Below are 18385 nucleotides of genomic sequence, written 5' to 3' on the forward strand. Positions count from 1 at the left end.
GTAATAATGCAAACACATGGATAAGAGAGTGTACAGAAACGCAAATCAGTTTCTGGATGCATGATTGAAATTATTGTTAAAAGGAAACTACTATGACATTTTTATCTACTTAAATCCACCACATTTGGAATTCTGCTCTTTTACATCTTGTAGAAAGCCACGTTACACATTCATATACCTATATATGGCCATGAAAGCACGTTGTCTTTCAAGCACCTTTTACAGTATGTGGCCAGATGTTGAAAGCTGAATATTGAATATGAATATGCTTACTAGTACACATTTATTCAGTTGGGATTTAGAGCCTAGAGTCACGATCGCATCCATATGAACCACTGGATCATGTTACCAAAACACAGAACCACCTGCTTACCACCACAAAGGCGGGAGAAGCACCTACAGGCACTAACATTTTTAATTATATTTATACAAGTGCATAACATACTCCTCGTCTTGATCTCTTATGATCTTCAAACTGCTAAGCAACCAAATGCTTTAGTGCTGAATCAGTTTCTGAAGAGCTCCAGTGTACAAAACCAAACTGTATGTTTCTGTGTGTCCAACATAATTAACCACAGTACTTTATCAGAACATAGTCCCAGCCTTTTATTCTAACAAAATGCAGTCTCATTAGTGCCAAACAGACTGGAATAATGCCAAGACTGGAAAAAGATACGCAGAAGGTTATTAGTTCTAATTCTGACCTGTATCAAGATCTCCAATCACATATATGCTGGCTCCGATGGGCACAGCTCCATACACGAAAGAAGAACTAGTTGGGATACATAGGTTCTGGTCATTTAGATAAATCCACCTGTAAAAATAGTAATTAAAAAATGGTGATTTTTATTGAGCACATTAAAACATCTGGATTATTTTTGCAACTGTAATCAGTAAAAAGTACTTTTTCAAATATATTAGCAATTAAAGGAGGGCCAAGGAGAACCTCTATCCTCTGCTGGATAATAGGGGAAACATAGTGACTGAGGATGAGGGAAAGGCTGAGGTACTTAATGCTGCTTTTGCCTTGGTTTTTAATAGACAAACCAGCCATCCTCAGGGTACTCAGTTCCCTGAGCTTGATGGCACAGATGGGGAGCTGACTGAAATCCCCATAATCCAGGAACAGACAGTGACCTCCTGCTCCACTTAGATGTATACAAGTCTAGGGAGCTGGATGGGTTCCACCCAAGAGTGCTGAAGGAGCTGGCAGAGGTAGCTTGCTAAGCCACTCTCCATCATCTATCAGCAGTCCTGGTCTAGTGGGCAGGTCCCTGAGGATTGGAGGCTGGCCAGCGTGACGCCTCTCTACAAAAAGGGCAGGAAGGAAGACCCCAAAACTCCAGGCCTGTCAGCCTGAGTTTAGTGCTGGGGAAGGTCAAGGAGCAGATCATCCTAAGTGAGATAATAAAGCACCAGCAGGAAAATGGAGGGATCAGAACCAGTCAGCATGGGTTCATGAAGGCCAGGTCCTGCCTGACCAACCTGATCTCCTTCTACAACAAGGTGACCCTCCTGGTTGATGAGGAAAAGGCTGTGGACATTGTCTATTTGTACTTAAGTAAAGCCTTTGATACTGTGTCCCACAGCATTCTCCTGGACAAACTGACTGTTCATGGCCTGGATAGGAGGATTTTTCACTGGGTTGGAAACTGTCTGGATGACCGAGCCCAAAGATTGTTGGTAAATGGTATCACATCTCATTGGCGAGCGGTCACTAGTGGTGTCCTTCAGGGCTCGGTGTCAGTGCCAGTGTTAACATCTTCGTTGATGATCTGGATGAGGGGATTGAGTGCACCCTCGGTAAATTTGCAGACAACACCAAGCTGGCTGGGAGGGTTGATCAGCTGAAGCATAGGGAGGCTCTGCAGAGGGATCTGGATAGGCTGGATCGATGGGCTATGGTCAATGTATGAGGCTCAACAAGACAAAGTGAGGGTCCTTCATTTGGGTCACAACAACCCCATGCAATGCTCCAAGCTTGGTGAAGAGTGGCTGGAAAGCTGCTTGGTTGAAAAGGTCTGGGGTTGCTGACTGACCGAGCTGAACATGAGCAGCTTGTGCCCAGGCAGCCAAGAAGCGAACATCCTGCCCTGTATCAGCAAGTGTGGCAGCAGGATCAGGGCAGTGATTGTCCCTCTGTACTGGGCACTGGTGAGGCTGCACCTCGAATCCTGTGTTCAGTTCTGGGCCCCTCACTATGAGAGAGACATTGAGGTGCCGGACTGAGTCCAGAGAAGGGCAGTGAAGCTGGCAAAGGGTCTGGATCGCGAGACTGATAGGAATGACTGAGGTACCTGGGGTTGTTTAGTCTGGAGGAAAGGATTCTGAGAGGGGCCTTATCGCTCCCTACAGCTATCTGAAAGGAAGTTGTGGTGAGGTGGGGATCAGTCTCTTCTCCCAAATAAGTGATAGGACAAGAGGTAGCAGCCTCAAGCTGTGCCAGGGGAGGTTCAGAGTGTATATTAGGAACAGTTTCTTCACAGAGAGGGTGATTAGGTATTGGAACAGGCTGCCCAGGGCAGAGGTGGAATCACTGTCCCTTGTAAGTGTTCAAAAACAAAGTAGATGAAGCCCCCAGTGATACGGTTTAGTGGTGGCCTTGGCAGTCCTAGGGGAATGGTGTATGATCTTCTGACTCAAAAGCAGAGTGTACAAGTTCATTTTTTTATGTAAAGACTGCCTAGTTCAGGACATTCTGGCACTTCCTAACCAGGAAAAGCAATTGGTACTGCTGTATGTGAAGCTCATAATACTTGATCCTGAAGTTGCTTCCTTTCAGAATCACTCCACTTATCTGTATAACCAACCCATAATGAGTTCTTGCAGCCATCCAATATGACTTTCTGGAAGGGAACAGGCATATAAGGGAGCCTTTTCTACAACAATAGATAGAAGACTGGCAATTAAAACTGCAATGGATTTGGAGGAAAAAAAATAAATGTCTATTACCTGGAATTGAAATAGACTTTCCTGATCACCCACCAGACTCTTTTTGAATCATTTTCTTGCTCCTACTGTAACCTCAGTGTTCATTTCAAGTGTATTCTCATTTCAACACTGAAATCAGCCTGACCTTTCTATCAAGGGAAAAGCAATTTTCAATGTTGAAGCCTTTGGAGACCAAGTAAGTAGTTTCCTCACCCAGTGGGACACTGACTTGTAAAGATGTCCCATTTATCTAGAGCTGTTAGCATCCTTTCTGTGGGTCTGAAACAATTTTGTACAAAATGCTGCTGCACTTCTGCAGATGCTCTCACAGTTACTGTTTAGAAAACCCTAAAAACATACAAATCAATGCTATTTTAACACAGCAATGCTATTCAGCAGTTTTAGTTACTACTCCTAGATATTTTATCAAATAATTTACAGAGAACACAAAAGCTTGAAAAACTTTTGAAAAGCATCCCATATATTTTCATGGCCATACCTGGTTAATTTGAGAGAAATTAACATTAGGAAAAAATCTTGACAGATACTGTTGACCTTTGAAAATTCTGCGTTATCTTAACCCATGATTCAGGAGCAAACCTCTTTTCCGGCACTGAAGGATATGCTGCTACTTACTAATTATCTTGGGGAAAGAGATCAAATTTTAAAGGCCAAATGAAAGGCTCAGCTGTCCAGTACTGTCTGTGCTGTACACGCAAGTATTCTGATTCTGTAGAAAGCAAGGGAACGTATTGTAGCAGTCACAGAGGAACTAACAGCAGCAGAAACAAAAAGCCCTCTACACTGGTTCAGAGCCCCTGTTAAAGAGCAAAACTTCTCACACCATGTTACATTAGCTTCTTTTCCTGACTGTGCAAGAGGACACAATATTTTCACTGGTTGTTGTGGTTTAAGCCCAGGACACTGGCTTTTAGCTACTAAGCGACCTAGAAATTATGAAAACTGATTAAGTGGCAGAAAAATGCAGGATGACTACTGTAATTCCTTTCTTTTTTCTTTTTAAAATAGTAAATACAGGCCCACATTAAGGAAGAAAAAAACAACACAATTAGACAAGTTTAGTCTAGCTACTGACGAAGTTTAGGCTTGGAAAATATGTGAATTTCATGGGCTTATCTGCACTAGATACTCAGGGCATCAAAGTTCAAATAAAAGTACCCTAAACATATGAGGCCTAAGCATCTTCCTACTGTGTATCACGGAAGGATGACATTAAAGTGTGTGCAGTTGCCTATGAAAAATCACTGTCACCCTTTCTCAACACATATACTTTAAAAATCAGGCAGAACTTTTCAGGAACAGAGGCTTTAGCAGTTAAAACTAGGAAGGAACAAAGACAGGAAGGGCAAAGGGTCACATTTCTTCAGAATTTGACTAAGTTCCAGCTCCATGTGGGTTGTGCCTGCTGTTTGAACACCATGGAAAAAACACCATGGCAAGAAATTCACAGTCTTCAGGAATCTGAAGACACTCCTTGGGACATAGCTCTTGTGTTTTTCCCTGGGAGGGCTTTACTCAACCCAAATCAGAGAGTAGCAGTGGAGGGAAGGCATGTACCTCCGTAACCACATTGCACAGACAGCAGTGATTACTCTGAACCTGAAATATGCTTCCACTAGTGTTAAAAAAAAGGAAGGAATCCTGATTCTTTTTTTCAGTCTTAAACAAAATAATCCATCCACACTGCTGTGATTAACAAGCAGGATGGCAAGTGTTTTGTTTCCAAGTGAGAAGTAAATAAAAAAGTGATACAGAATCAATGTATTCCACACATGTCACCTAAAGCTTACACCAGCTGTGAAAGGAAGCCTACAAATGAATGAGAATCTTCTCCATGTTCCTCTCCTCTGACAGTGCTGTCAGTCACTTTGTTTTCTCATCACATTTGCATAAGCATTCTTCTAATGAAATTCCTGCACACTGAATGGGAGAATCTTCCTAATTACACATACTATCAAATCTGATGGATGGACGACTCGGTGGATAAAGAACTGGCTGGATGGCCGCACACAAAGAGTTGTGGTCAATGGCGCAATGTCTGGCTGGAGACCAGTAACGAGTGGTGTCCCTCAGGGATTGGCCTTGGGACCGGTCTTGTTTAACATCTTTTTGCTGACATGGACAGTGGGATTGAGTGCGCCCTCAGCAAGTTTGCCGATGACACCAAGCTGTGTGGTTCGGTTGATACGCTGGAGGGAAGGAATGCCATCCAGAGGGACCTTGACACACTTGTGAGGTGGGCTGATGCCAACCTCATGAAGTTTAACCATGCCGAGTGCAAGGTCCTACACCTGGGTCAGAGCAATCCCAGGCACAGCTACAGGTTGGGCAGAGAAGAGATTCAGAGCAGCCCTGCGGAGAAGGACTCGGGGGTGTTGGTTGATGAGAAAATGAACATGAGCCGGCTTCAGTGTGCGCTCGCAGCCCAGAAAGCAACCGTATCCTGGGCTGCATCAAAAGGAGCGTGACCAGCAGGTCGAAGGAGGTGATCCTGCCCCTCTGCTCTGCTCTTGTGAGACCTCACTTGGAGCATAGTGTGCAGTTCTGGTGTCCTCAACATAAAAAGGACATGGAACTGTTGGAACAAGTCCAGAGAAGGCCACGAGGATGATCAGGGGACTGGAGCACCTCCTGTATGAAGACAGGCTGAGAAAGTTGGGGCTGTTCAGCCTGAAGAGAAGGCTGCATGGAGACCTCACAGCAGCCTTCCAGTATCTGAAGGGGGCCTATAGGGATGCTGGGGAGGGACTCTTTGTTAGGGACTGTAGAGATAGGACAAGGGATAAGGGGTTAAAACTTACACAGGGGAAGTTTAGACTGGATATAAGGAAGAAGTTCTTTACTGTGAGGGTGGTGAGGCCCTGGAATGGGCTGCCCAGGGAAGTTGTGAATGCTCCATCCCTGGTGGTGTTCAGGGCCAGGCTGGAAAAGGTCCTGGGTGACATGGTTTAGTGTGAGGTGTCCCTGCCCATGGCAGGGGGGTTGGACCTTGATGATCTTAAGGTCCTTTCCAACTCTTAACTATTATATGAGTGTATTATTCTACAATACTGTGTTACTAGATTTAGTTGACTACTTAAGATACTGTTGGAAGCATTCCCTTATTTTTGTGATGTTTCAGGAACAAAAATAATACTTCTAGGGAGTTTTTACCAAGTAATTCGTATTGCTTCTGAACAAGTATCTCTCCCTTATCTCCCTCAATATCTGCAAACTTTCATAATGCTTCTGAACCAGAAGCTCATGAAGAGAAGAATGCCTACCCCACTTACAGACCACCAGTGGCTATACCCCAGGACAGAGATCCATCAGCAGGTCTTGCAAAGAATCCTAAAGCCAATCTGTGCTCTATTAAATATTTCAAAATATTCACATCAAAAACAAGAAACCCAAAACACCACAGTGTTTACAGACAGCATCCAACTCTCCACACACTTATGCAACACTAAATGATATATTATAAATTAGGAACTCTGGCAGAAGGACTGACTGACCCATGAAGGTCCTTAAGATTAATAAGATTTCCTGCTGTTTACAGAGTAAAGCAATGCTGGAACATTGAGTGAAGGATACCCTTAAATACCCATGAAAGAGGAGATGGAGATGTTAATCGATTTTTAGCTCAATTGGTATTTTAAGCAGGGTACAATAAAGCACATTGAGCACAAAGAGCTCAATCCATAGCCTTTGAAGATAAGAAAAAAAAAAAAAATCTACATCCTGCAGACCTGCACTATGATATTTGCTATTTGCTATCCTTTGGTCATCTAAATTTATTCATGGTCATGACTCAAAAAATAGACTGACAAAACATTTATTAATTGAAATTAACAAAAAACTCACTTCCAGAAGTACTTCAAACGTAAGATTTGTTTTCTACATTATCCTGTCCACATTTCATATATATGCTACTACCCACACTCACTTCATTTATTTTATGATTTGCTTATACTGCGTATCTTAAGAGGAGCCTCAGTGTTTACTCTTCTGCCACCATGAAGATTTCAGCACATCTCCAGTCTTTACAGAAGTCTGCGTCATGGTCAAGAATAACAATTTTGGAAGACTGTGCACTGCGAGTTATTCTGGAGTAAGTTACTGTCAATGTAAGCAATATTAAACAAGTCTAGTCCTTTAATCCAAGTCAAGCCAGAATTATGCCAGTTTATATGAATTAGTATGTTTATATACTGATCTAAGTACACACTTAGACATGTACACTGAGTCAAACTCAGATCCTCATGGACTCTGGATGATGCCAGGCCCTGTGTTCTCAGGTAACGAGAGCCAAGGCACGTATGAAAGATGATGCCGATCACACACGTGTGCCTTGCTGCACGTACCTGCAAGCCAACAACATCTAATGGCTGAACTCACAGTACAAAACATTCCTTCTATTCAAAAAGAAAGTGAGTATGGTGGAGTTCTGCACTTACTTAAAAACAGCTGGAGAAATCTGTAGCTCATTACAAAGCATGTAGTACAGAGATGTAAAAAAGCGTTGAGTTTTAGTTTGAGACTGCTAGGATTTATACACTGAGCTTTCTGACTCACTGCTGCTAAATGATCTTGCAAACACGTTCCTCCTTCCCAGAGATCTCTTAATCCAACACTTTTAGACTTCTCTGCGCAATACACACATACACCGTCAATGCAGTATTTCAGTATTACTCCTCCACTGTGACCACAAAAAGAATATGTGCTGAAGAGTCTGAAGGTACTTGTATCAAAGAATCCAACCCCACAACCCTCCGAAGGCACCAGGGTACTGAAATCAGGGTAACTGTTCGACTCCAGGAGGTGGAGCAGTATGAGATACTGCAGTAACACTACACTCCCTCCTGGCCAGCAACAGGACTCCTGCCTCCCAGGGCTGAAACTGGGGGCCTTCCAAAGCCACAGAGCACAAACCCCTGATAGCAGCACCCACTGCAGAAGCTGGGCCATTGTCCCAGTCTTTGCTGCCTCCTATTTCCAAAGGAGGACACAAAACCTGTGTACTACCTGCAGCGCAAGCACACCTGCGGTCAGAGTTAAACGTCTAAGCTCAAATTCTATGCAGTGGCAGAACAGAAAGGCAAAGTCTGAGTATCTCAGCAGCCCTCAACACGTGCCTCCTGCAGCAACTCAAGATCCAGATTACCTGCTGCTACTGTCAGCCCTCCCTCTGCACCAGCACAGCGCTGATGCCACACTACGTATGGGGTGTAAGAACAAGATATGAAGCAACTGGATGATTATGATGATTTTACTTGAATCCTGTAACACCTCTAAGATGCCAACATCAGAAGCACTGCCGCGCTGCAGCCAGCAGGTGGCACCAAAGATTTTTTCAAACTCCACTTTGTGGGAGCTCTATCTGAAACAACCTACACAGGTTCAAACATCGATCAGCTATAAATGCTTGGAATTTCTTACCTCTAGCTTAGGAATTCCCAAGATGCGAATCCCTGGAGATAGGATTGGATCATGGAGCAGCATCCCTGTACATACTTCCACTCCTCCAGACGCACTCATAAGGAGCCTAAAGCATGAGTACCGGTAGAGGGCAGCGGTACTCTAGCACTTAGGCGAACTGCAGGGTGCAAGGGAAGAACGAGGCAAACTACCTGCATATTCAAGGAGTTTCTCCTGCTTAAGCACACTCAAGACATGGTGGCTCAGGGCTTTAGGAGTGGTATCTTAGAGAGACACGCCACTGAAGCAGACAGCCCTTTGTAACAGCCATATTGTATCATAAAAGGGAAATTGAACAACATAGGTACACAGCACAAATGTAAGATGCTTTGAAGTGCTGGAGCAAGGGCGGGGGGAGCAGACAGGTAAGTGTGTAAGGCATGTATTTTTTATCTTTATAGTTGCAGCTAGTTACCTTTTAAACTCATCATGATAAAATTCAGATTTGCACGTCACCATCTCACTGGCTTGACTGTCATCACGACTCCTGACGCCGCCAAATACATAAAGCTCAGAGGCAACTCCACAGGCCACTGCCCCAAACCTGAGAATCCAAATGAGAAAAATAAGTAAATGCAATATACCAAAACAATTTCTTATATCCTTCTGAACTTTCTTCATTTTCTAAATTTATATACACACATACATAAATGTTTAACTAGATGAGTCATAATATAAATTATAAACACCTAATTCAGACCATGTAAAAGAACAAAATAGCAGAGTATTAATCTCTGGAAAAATTCTCAAGTTCTAGTTGAACTACAATCTCTAGTTTTCATTTTGCATTAGGGAAGTATTCCTTGTAACATCAGGAGTGTGTTTCTACAAAATTCATATTTATTGCCAAGATGCTCATCTTTACTCAGCCGAGTTAACTACAGGCCACCAGAAAGACATGATGAAATCGACAGGTCATCTTCAGGGATTCATCAAGGAAAAGACAACTCCTTCTCACCAGAGTGTTAAAGGAAGAAGTTTGTACACAGCAGCCTAGCTGTCCCCTTCCATTTTCACTCACCTTCTCTCTTTCAGAGGACAGATTGCTGTCCACTGCTGAGTCCTAGGGTCATAACACTCAACAGATTCAAAGAGTTTCCCATAGGAGCCTCCACCCATTGCATAGATTTTCTTCTTCATAGCTGCATAGCAGCCAATCTTGTAGAAAAAAAGAAAAAGCAGATCTAAAATGACACGCAAATGTACCATATTGAGAGCTCAAAACTATATGCACATACACACATGTATTTAGTTGCCTGCACCACATGTCAAACAATGCCACACAAAAATATTCAGCCACAGTTTTGTTCTGGTATATGAAAAAAGCAGCTGCTCTCTCTTATTTCGAGACTGTTATAACTTCTACTTGAAGCAAAAGGTTGGAATATATACATATATGTTGGCATTAACTATTAAACATAAGCAATGTGATAACATACAATGCAGTTTTTACCTTTCTAACCATGGTCAAGTCTGGCTGCTTGGTCCAGGTCCGGCTATAAATATCGTAGCTCTCCATAGAGATGAGCTCCCTTTCACCGTCCTCACCTCCCAGGATATACAGAATTCCATCAATTTCTACCACACCAAAATTATGTCGTGCCTAAGGAATATCAATAAAGTCAAGACTGTAAAACATAAGCACCACTGGGAATAAATCAGTATGACCTTTTTTCCGTATATCTGTCTGCAAAGGGTTATTGCTATTATGCCTGAGTTTAGGTTTGATTTGGGATTTTTAATGGTGAAGTCCTAAACTCCAGAATAAGATTATTAATTTATTCAACTAAACAAAATAAAGAGTATTCAAAAAATACAGAGCAGCAAAAGCCAAAAAAGACCACACAGAAATCTAAGAAAAGGGCTTGGCCCTATTTCAGTTTGCACAGTAGCGGTCTCCATGATGAAGCTGTTGCTTTAAGGTCTCAAAAGCAGCAAAACTCAGACCCATTATCTGTGAAAAGGCAGCTCTTCTATCTTTTACGTAGGAGAATAGCTACCCTCAGTCCCACAGCAAACAGAAAACACAATATATTGTAAAGTCTTACTCCCAGTAAGCAGGAAACAATGCATCGTAACTACAAATGTAGCCAAAACTACACGTCTTTGCCAACCAGAGACTAATGAGGAAAATCCTGTGGCAAACAACAATTTCTGAATAAACACCCTATGCTGATATAAGAAGATAAAAACACAGGTGTATTAAGGATGTATGTTTACAAATAATAAACTGTACTTTTTGATGGAATGCAAATTTGAAGAAGGAAGCATTAACTCAAACCAAACCTAAACGGGTCTGTGCAAGCCAAGTTCTGTATATTGGCCAGTCCTCTCTCCACCTTTTCTACACAGTCCAATTCCTTTGTCCATTTAACAGTTTTCTTGTTTTAGAAGGCCAGTACTGGCAGAACATTAAGTATACTATATGACTGTTTGCTTATGAAATTCCTGAAATTTTGTAGTTCATTTTTACAGCTAGGTCTTCACTAATTGTTTAGTTTTTCCAGATCCAGCAGTCAGTATCGGACCAGAAGTATAACAGGTTGTAAACACAAGTCAGTCTGTAGCATGATTTTGAATGTGTAAGTTGCAAGTGACTGGAGATTCACAGTAAAATTCCCAGAAGAAAAGGAACATCTTGCCATAACAAAAACTTAAATCCCAACAGCTAGATAGAGATCTTGCCTCATTCATTGGCGGTAAGGAGCTCCATGAATTGGTATCTGGGTCGTATTTCTCTCCAGAGCTTAGCGTTCCCTTGTTTTCATCCTGACCACCAAGCACGAATAAAAACCCTTCTGTAAAACAAAATGCAACATGATCTTAAAAGCAACACTCACACTTGTACACTGAGTGAGACAAGGTGACTGGTGAGCTCTATCCTGGAATTCACTATGAGATTCAGATCAGTCACAGGTCAAACTCTGGCCTGGAGAAGGTAAAGCATATACTTACATCTCGACTAAAGTCTACCCTTGTATATACTCCTCAAGATATTCAGTGATGCAGCAACTAGAATTTCCTTAAAACATGGAATACTCCTGGAGACACAGATGTAGCAGATTCCCACAAAACGTTGGGGGAATAAGACACTCAGATGACAGGGATTTTCACAGAATTAAGTAATGTTTTGGGCAGACAAAGGGGAAGCATGAAATAACCCCAGTGCAGTCAATCTTAAAGAAAAAACATAAGCTGTATTTTGAGGCACTGGTAAGTTTTTATAATATTGACTTTACAAATACAAAGTTCCCCTTTACCTGCTGACAATACTCCATGATTGATCCTTGGAATACTCATAGGAGCAAGTTCAATCCAGAGCTGTCTATTGGGATCATAAAGAGGACACATACATCGCATCACTGAGGTTGGTTTCCGTGATCTGAACACAGTGGTGGGGAGGGAACAAACAAAAACAGAAAGACAAGACAGTTTTACGAGTTTACCATTAACAACTTGTGTCCAAAGATTGCTTGTTCATTTTCTAGTGTATCTGGCTTTCATAAAGTGCCGAATCTGGCATTTTCTGGTAGGGAGAAGACCCCCAAACCAGACGTGTGCAAACCGAGTTTTGTACAGACATGAAACCAGATGTACTTCATTTGAACTCTATCTGCCTGTAATATCTTTTATGAAGGAACTTTAAGCAAACTAAAAAGAACTGATAGAGAGTACTAGTAATGTCTGAGCAAACCAATGACAAACTGACATGCAAACTGTTATTGGACTACTTCATTACACTTCTATAAAAACCAAACATCTAAGTGCTGAATGTATTTAAACAGGACAAAAACCTCCCCTCCAGTACAGGAGGCACCCAAAAAAACAAAAAGGGATTATTGTGAGGAACAGGGATTTTCACCTGGCATCTCAGATGCACCAGTAATAACTTTTTTTGGAGACCACAGATACTATAAACGAAACAGTTAAAGCACGTTCATTATTTTTAAGATTTGTTATAGATGTTTTTCAGATCATCAGAAAAGAGCTTCTCCAATGATTTGTGCTTATTTTGAGTACAGCCTCTTCAGTTAAATAAAAACCAGTCAACACCTACCGAACAAACACCATGTCCTACTCTCTTGTACACGCTGCATGTTAGAAAATTATCACAAAATAACTATTTATTGCTGAATCACTCACAAAGGTATTTTAGGTGTGTCTGACCAACTTAAAACCAAACTCAAGTGACAGAGTAATAAGCCCATTAGGTGGACATATTCTCTCCACACTGTGTTTTCAGACATGCCACAAATACTAGACACCTGCCTCTTTACCAGGTGTGACAACCTGTGGTACCACTTCATACTTACACTCGTTCTTCTCCACCAACAGTCACTATACACTCCGAGTAGCCCCGGGGCTTGAAGGAGGCCAGCATCGCCTCTCCCTGCTGCGGTGGTGTGAGGGGAATGTTGTTGCACTCTTTGACGATCTCCCTTACCAGCGGTTCACTCATCATCTGCTCACGTAAATATGCTGAATCTAAGCCTGAAACCCACACTGCTGACATGACATCCTTCATGTGAACCTACAGGAAGAGAGAAATGTCAGAAAATCCCCGAAGCTTTACAGAACACCTCTAAGGCACTCCTATATACAGAAGCATCTATACTCATTAAAAACTTACGTTTTTTGATATTTGGAAGTAATAACAAAACTTACAACATAGTGTTATTAAGAAAATACATCATCTTCATAGTTTCACTACAGACGTGCTTTCTCCCCACAAAATCAAGATTATATCAAATGCCAGAAAGTTGCCTTCTTATTTACTACTTATTAAATAATAAAGGCAGCAGATAATACATCATGAACACAGCCCTCACCCTGTTACTGGGTGCATCCGCTGTCTGCATTTCGGGAAAAATTCAACTAGTTCTATAAATGCAAGATTATCCCTGAACTAAGTGTCTCTATTTCAAATTCCTACCAACGAAAATAAATGCTCCCATTTGGGCCACATTCAAAATATAAACATTTGGATGTCCTGACCTTTCTTGATTCAGAATCATGAGAAATCCACCTAATCACTGCTTCAAAGACGTATTTTTCATTTCCAACATTGAGCTTTTCCATCGACAGCACTTCTTTCAGTTTTTGAGGAGTCAGTTCCAAGAATTCCTCTGTGCTGCTGACATCTCGAAAGTGAGTTTCCAGATACTCTGAGGCAAGGTAGTGAACATGATGCAAACAATAGTGCAGTGCAAAGTCCCGAATACCAATACAGTTCTCAGCAGCTATGCAACCTTCTAAAAACTCACAGCAGAGAGTTTTTAAGTCTGTAAGCAGCAGGAGATCAGCTGCTTGTACCACATCTTGGATAGTTTCTTCATTTAGCCTGATCTGAAAGAATTAATTTAGAAGTTATACTACTATCTCACTCATTAGTTTAATGACATGTCCACATTCATTACAGTCATTCTCAGCGGCTACAAAAATGTATTAATGCCAAGGTAAAACTTAAGAGAAATTTGTATGATAGAACACATTCATAAATTAACACAGGGACTGAAAGGCATTTGCTTGACAGGAATTTTGTGCCTGAAGTAACCATAAAATTGCTCATCTAAACTGAGAACATAAAATTACTTTTGCCTCAATAAAGAAATAATTATTTAAAATGCATATCCAGAAGATAATGTCAAACCACATCTCCCTTTTCTTTTTCTGATGAAAACTAAACTCATTCAGCAACCTCCACCTCCAAATAAACTGGACGCACCAGCTAAGGCTACGGGCACAGAGATCTGAAGGGACATGCAACCAGAGGCCAGAGAGGTGGGCATGAGGGTCAGTAAGGGAAGATGCCTGATGTACTGCAATGTTCAGTGCCAGAGTATCAATCTCTTTTGCTCTCAAACCAGTTCTTTTTTACAGCTATCAAAGACTGCATGTTTTAAAGCAGGTTACTGAATACAGCCACAAATTTCAGTACATCTGACATTGCATGTGACATTTACTCATTTACAGCCCTTCCTGGCTGCACTAGAAGAGCAGAGACAACTCCTGCAGAGCCTATTCCCTCTACTTCACATGCACAGCCCCAGCATGACATACCACTCTATGGAAGTTTTATGACAAAGCTTTAAAAGTCAATAGGTTTATCTTTCAGGACAGCAGTGTTAAAACCCAGGTTACTTTACCAAATATTCAATTTCTGTCTAGTTTATTTGAATACCATACCTGCCCACTGAAGATGTAGTCTAGTATCTCTTTCATGATATCAACAGATATCCCTTCAAGTTCAATCTTGTACGTTGAGCCATCATCCTTTGGAGGATTATAATTCAATTTTGTTCTAAGAGAGAAGAAAAAAAAGAAAAAAAGAAAAACCTCACAACTTGGACATTTGTTGCTCTTGGTTTCCTGAAGAAACAAATGCTAGCTGTGGATCATGTGAGTGGTAACAGGTACGTTAAAACCTTACAATATGACGTGAAAATTGTCTCTCAAATTAGCACAAAAAAGATGTATGTATTGTCTTAGTATCACTCATCACATTTCCAAATTCAACAAATACATCAGCATTCTAAGCTACCCATGGCATCAGAGAGCCAAAGTTAATTTTTCCCAGCTCACTCATCACAAGCACTCAAAAATTTCACTCAGAACTTCAAACAGAACAGCAGCTCTGCTGACAGATGAAACACAAGAATTTGCTTTAATAAAGGTGGGAAAAAAAAAAACAAAACAAACTAAAACAAAAAAAAACACTTTAACAACAAAAAATATTTTCAATGAGCAGATGTGACCAGAATATACACTGGCAGCACAAATATTTGGATTGAATTACCATTTTTGTATAGTTTATGAAGTTATCAGCCTAATGCTATGCCTGGCTGTAACTAAACTAAGCTGAGCTCACAGCTGTAGGAAACAGCCCATGTGCTGCTCAGCTGAGCTTTAAATATTCATTTGCATCAGTGGACGCTTCACTTATGAGCAATTTCTTTAGAAATACCAGGGAGAGTTTGATGTACCTTTGAATAGTATGGAGGGGAGCTGGGGGAAAAGAGGAAATAAAAAAATAATACAGCAGACAGCATCATTTTCCATCTTAGAGCAAACCATTCCATTAGAGCAAACACTTTTTGCAGGAAAGACAACTCCAGGTGCTCAAAAGGGAGCAGTCTCCACCAGTCTAATGAACACAGCTACAAGAGCTAATAAAAGATCATTTTGAACACCTTTTTTTCATGCTTTAGGCAATGAAGAATACATTATATAAAGAACAGAAAACTTCTTTTACTACCTTCACATCTCTATCACAGCACATTAAAGCCTTAAAAAAAAAATTGTATTCATTTGAATATATTCCTAGACAAAGTAAATTTCTTAATGTGAAAAGCTGTAGCTTTTGTAGGATGGAAGCGTCAGTTCAGCACAGTCTTCTGCTGTCCGCACTCATACTGAGTAAATATATAAACAGGACTTAGCTAAGGACAGATTCTGCTTCATTTTTTCATATCAGAATAAATAAGTTTCTCTCAAAGTAAGATATAACTCGCATCAAACAAAATCATAGACTATACAGAGTTATTTTAGAGTGTGAATAAGGATGGCAATTTTAGCCCTGAAGTGAATCGTATTTGTGGCACTGGTCTCACATGGCTCTTCTATGCTGCAAGAGACCTATCACCAGTGAGCAGAACCTCCAGGAGATAACGCTACTCTGATGAGTGCGTAGAACTGTATGAGTTCTGAAGTTAAACTGCCTCACTACGTTTGTACAGCACCTAGCACAAGTCATAATACAAATAATAATGATATAATATGGGTGAAGAAATTGTTTATTTCCTAACACTTGGAATGAAATTAGAAAAGTTAAGCCTGTTCTCTAAAGTCTACATGACCTCCAATAAAGTACATGCTGCAATAGCTGACATTGATTTGCAACTTGTCAGCTAAGAACTCCTAAACAGAATGTACATCACAAGCAGTACTATACAACATGTAGCTCAACTCACACCATCCTTGCACATACGGAATGTGCACTTTTCATGCCTACAACCTCCAAAGGAATGAAAGAGCATGTACATACAGAGTTAACACACATTTCACTCTAAGAGAGTGAAAAGGCTTCTTTATGTGCATTTTCAAAACTATTCAAACTAGATCAGTTTTGTATCAACTAGACTCAAGTTTTGGGTTTCTTGTTTTTTAATGAAAGCTGCATCTGGGATGAAATTGTGTTTTAATTTAACACAGCATGTATCAAGGCTTGCAGCATCTGGCTTCCTTCACAAGAGAGCCAGTCAGGTGGTATCGGGGCCTTATACGTATCAGGTACTCATGAGTAGCTGGTACGGTTAACTACACAGTGGTACCTACACAGAACCTGGGTAGTCCAACACATGGTGGAGCTCATAATGGATGCAAAGCATATAACAAACATGTTTCATGCCAGCACTAATCAGGAGATTATGGAAAGGACTGGTGCTATTATTTATCACCATCTTCCATCTTAGCATCACCTGTACACACCCAACCTAAATCACCTCATTGCACGGACTTTACGCTGACGCCTCCTGGTAACAAGAAAGTGTTGTTCAGAGGTTTTGGGTCTTATCAGGCTAGGTGTTCTAATTACTGGCTACTTTTTCAGGCATCAACAGTTGTTAACCTGAAAGAAACAAACCAGCCACCACAACACAAACCCGAAGCAGAAATATAAAAAGCTTTGTCTGTCCTGAGAAGCAGTAGGTAAACATCTGTCCCATCACTTTAATTTGTTAGTTAATAAACTACTAGGTTATTTATTTCAGTACGGATTTCTGACATTAGAACCATTTCCAAACAGCAGCTGAAGGTACTTTTTGTCCCTCACGTCTAGTACTGCAGGACAGCTACTGGCTGTTGGTAAGACGGGAGGAATAAAATGATGCAAGAACTTATTATAAGCAGGTTTGGGGCTGGAAAAGTTTAAGACAGAAAATTGTTAGTCCAGTGTGGAAAGCTGGAGGAGGAGAATAAAGTAGGAGGTGTGTAAGTGGAGGGCAAGGAGCCACACGTCCTCTTGCATCACACAGCATCAGCTGTTATGAGCAACCACACCTTGCTCACAAACTGGGATCTGGGCATCTTTGCAACAGACAGAACAATGAAGTTTCAAAACACATTTGTTCCCAGTTCAGAGCAGACAGCTCACAGTGGTCCTGGTCCTCTCTTAAATTTAACTTTATAAAAACAGTTTCTAGCTGGGCTTAAGCAGATAGTTTCCAACCTGCCAATATCCCACGAGGGAGGATGCTTTCTTTCCACCATGCTCTTCCCTCCCCACAGCCTGTGATTTGTGCGGCTACAAGCAGCAATCAGCGAGCCAAGCTGCAGAGAGGTACTCAGCTGCAGCATGACTGCTTCTAACACATGCACGTGAGAGCTTCCTACTCCGGACAGCATTTATTACTTTAAAAGCACTCTAAGCTGCCAAAGCTGCCAAACCACAGTAGAAAAGGCTGCCTTAGTCTTCCTTAATTCAGATGCAAGAGCAGAACATCAAGATTCAGAAGCAAATAAAGTTCCCACAGCCAATGAGAAAACCTGTTAGCTAGGAGAGAGCCGACACATGCAGAGCTGAGGGAAACAAACCAAGGCAGCTTCTTCATCCTGTTCCCTTAAGTAATTTAATTTTGAGCAGCTTGACTCCATCCATGTTTTAAAACAATGTTTTCCATTTTTTTTATTAAGAAGATCATCACTGCAAGTTGAAACTGCTTCCAGTAACACAGTGTTCTATAAATGGATAACATCCACACCAACATCCTCTTGTAGCTGGTCAGAACTGCTTGGCACATACTGCACCTTCAATAAGTGGCATAAGAACAACTGGGTTTATATTGTGTTTTGATGTTGTGTGCCTGTGACAAATTTAGAATCTGCTCTTCCACATCACTTAAGGAATACAATCCTAATGAGTCATCTCAAATGGCACTACATGAGGTAGAATGAGGAAGAAAAATTCAATACCTCTTCT

The 18385-nt window shown here is 41.2% G+C and overlaps 1 protein-coding gene across 2 annotated transcripts in view; it reads right to left on the reverse strand.

The window, feature by feature from the left end:
- The window catches only part of GAN (gigaxonin), a 31402-nt gene that overhangs the window by 2467 nt on the left and 10550 nt on the right, over window positions 1–18385 (reverse strand). Inside the window, exons 2-10 of one of the 2 annotated variants that reach the window (XM_057401937.1) lie at window positions 14596–14710; window positions 13405–13755; window positions 12723–12940; window positions 11670–11791; window positions 11095–11207; window positions 9863–10012; window positions 9431–9567; window positions 8825–8953; window positions 705–814 (exon numbers count right to left, since the gene is read on the reverse strand). In XM_057401937.1, coding sequence (XP_057257920.1) covers window positions 705–814; window positions 8825–8953; window positions 9431–9567; window positions 9863–10012; window positions 11095–11207; window positions 11670–11791; window positions 12723–12940; window positions 13405–13755; window positions 14596–14710 — 1445 coding nt within the window. Of the gene's footprint in view, window positions 1–704; window positions 815–8824; window positions 8954–9430; window positions 9568–9862; window positions 10013–11087; window positions 11208–11669; window positions 11792–12722; window positions 12941–13404; window positions 13756–14595; window positions 14711–18385 lie in introns of both variants that reach the window. The other variant, XM_057401938.1, reaches the window with a different exon arrangement.

The sequence above is a fragment of the Pezoporus wallicus genome, unplaced genomic scaffold (assembly GCF_028554395.1).
Source record: "Pezoporus wallicus isolate ANWC-B61680 ecotype Strahan unplaced genomic scaffold, APGP_CSIRO_Pwel_v1 contig_7835, whole genome shotgun sequence".
Classification (NCBI taxonomy): Eukaryota; Metazoa; Chordata; class Aves; order Psittaciformes; family Psittacidae; genus Pezoporus; species Pezoporus wallicus.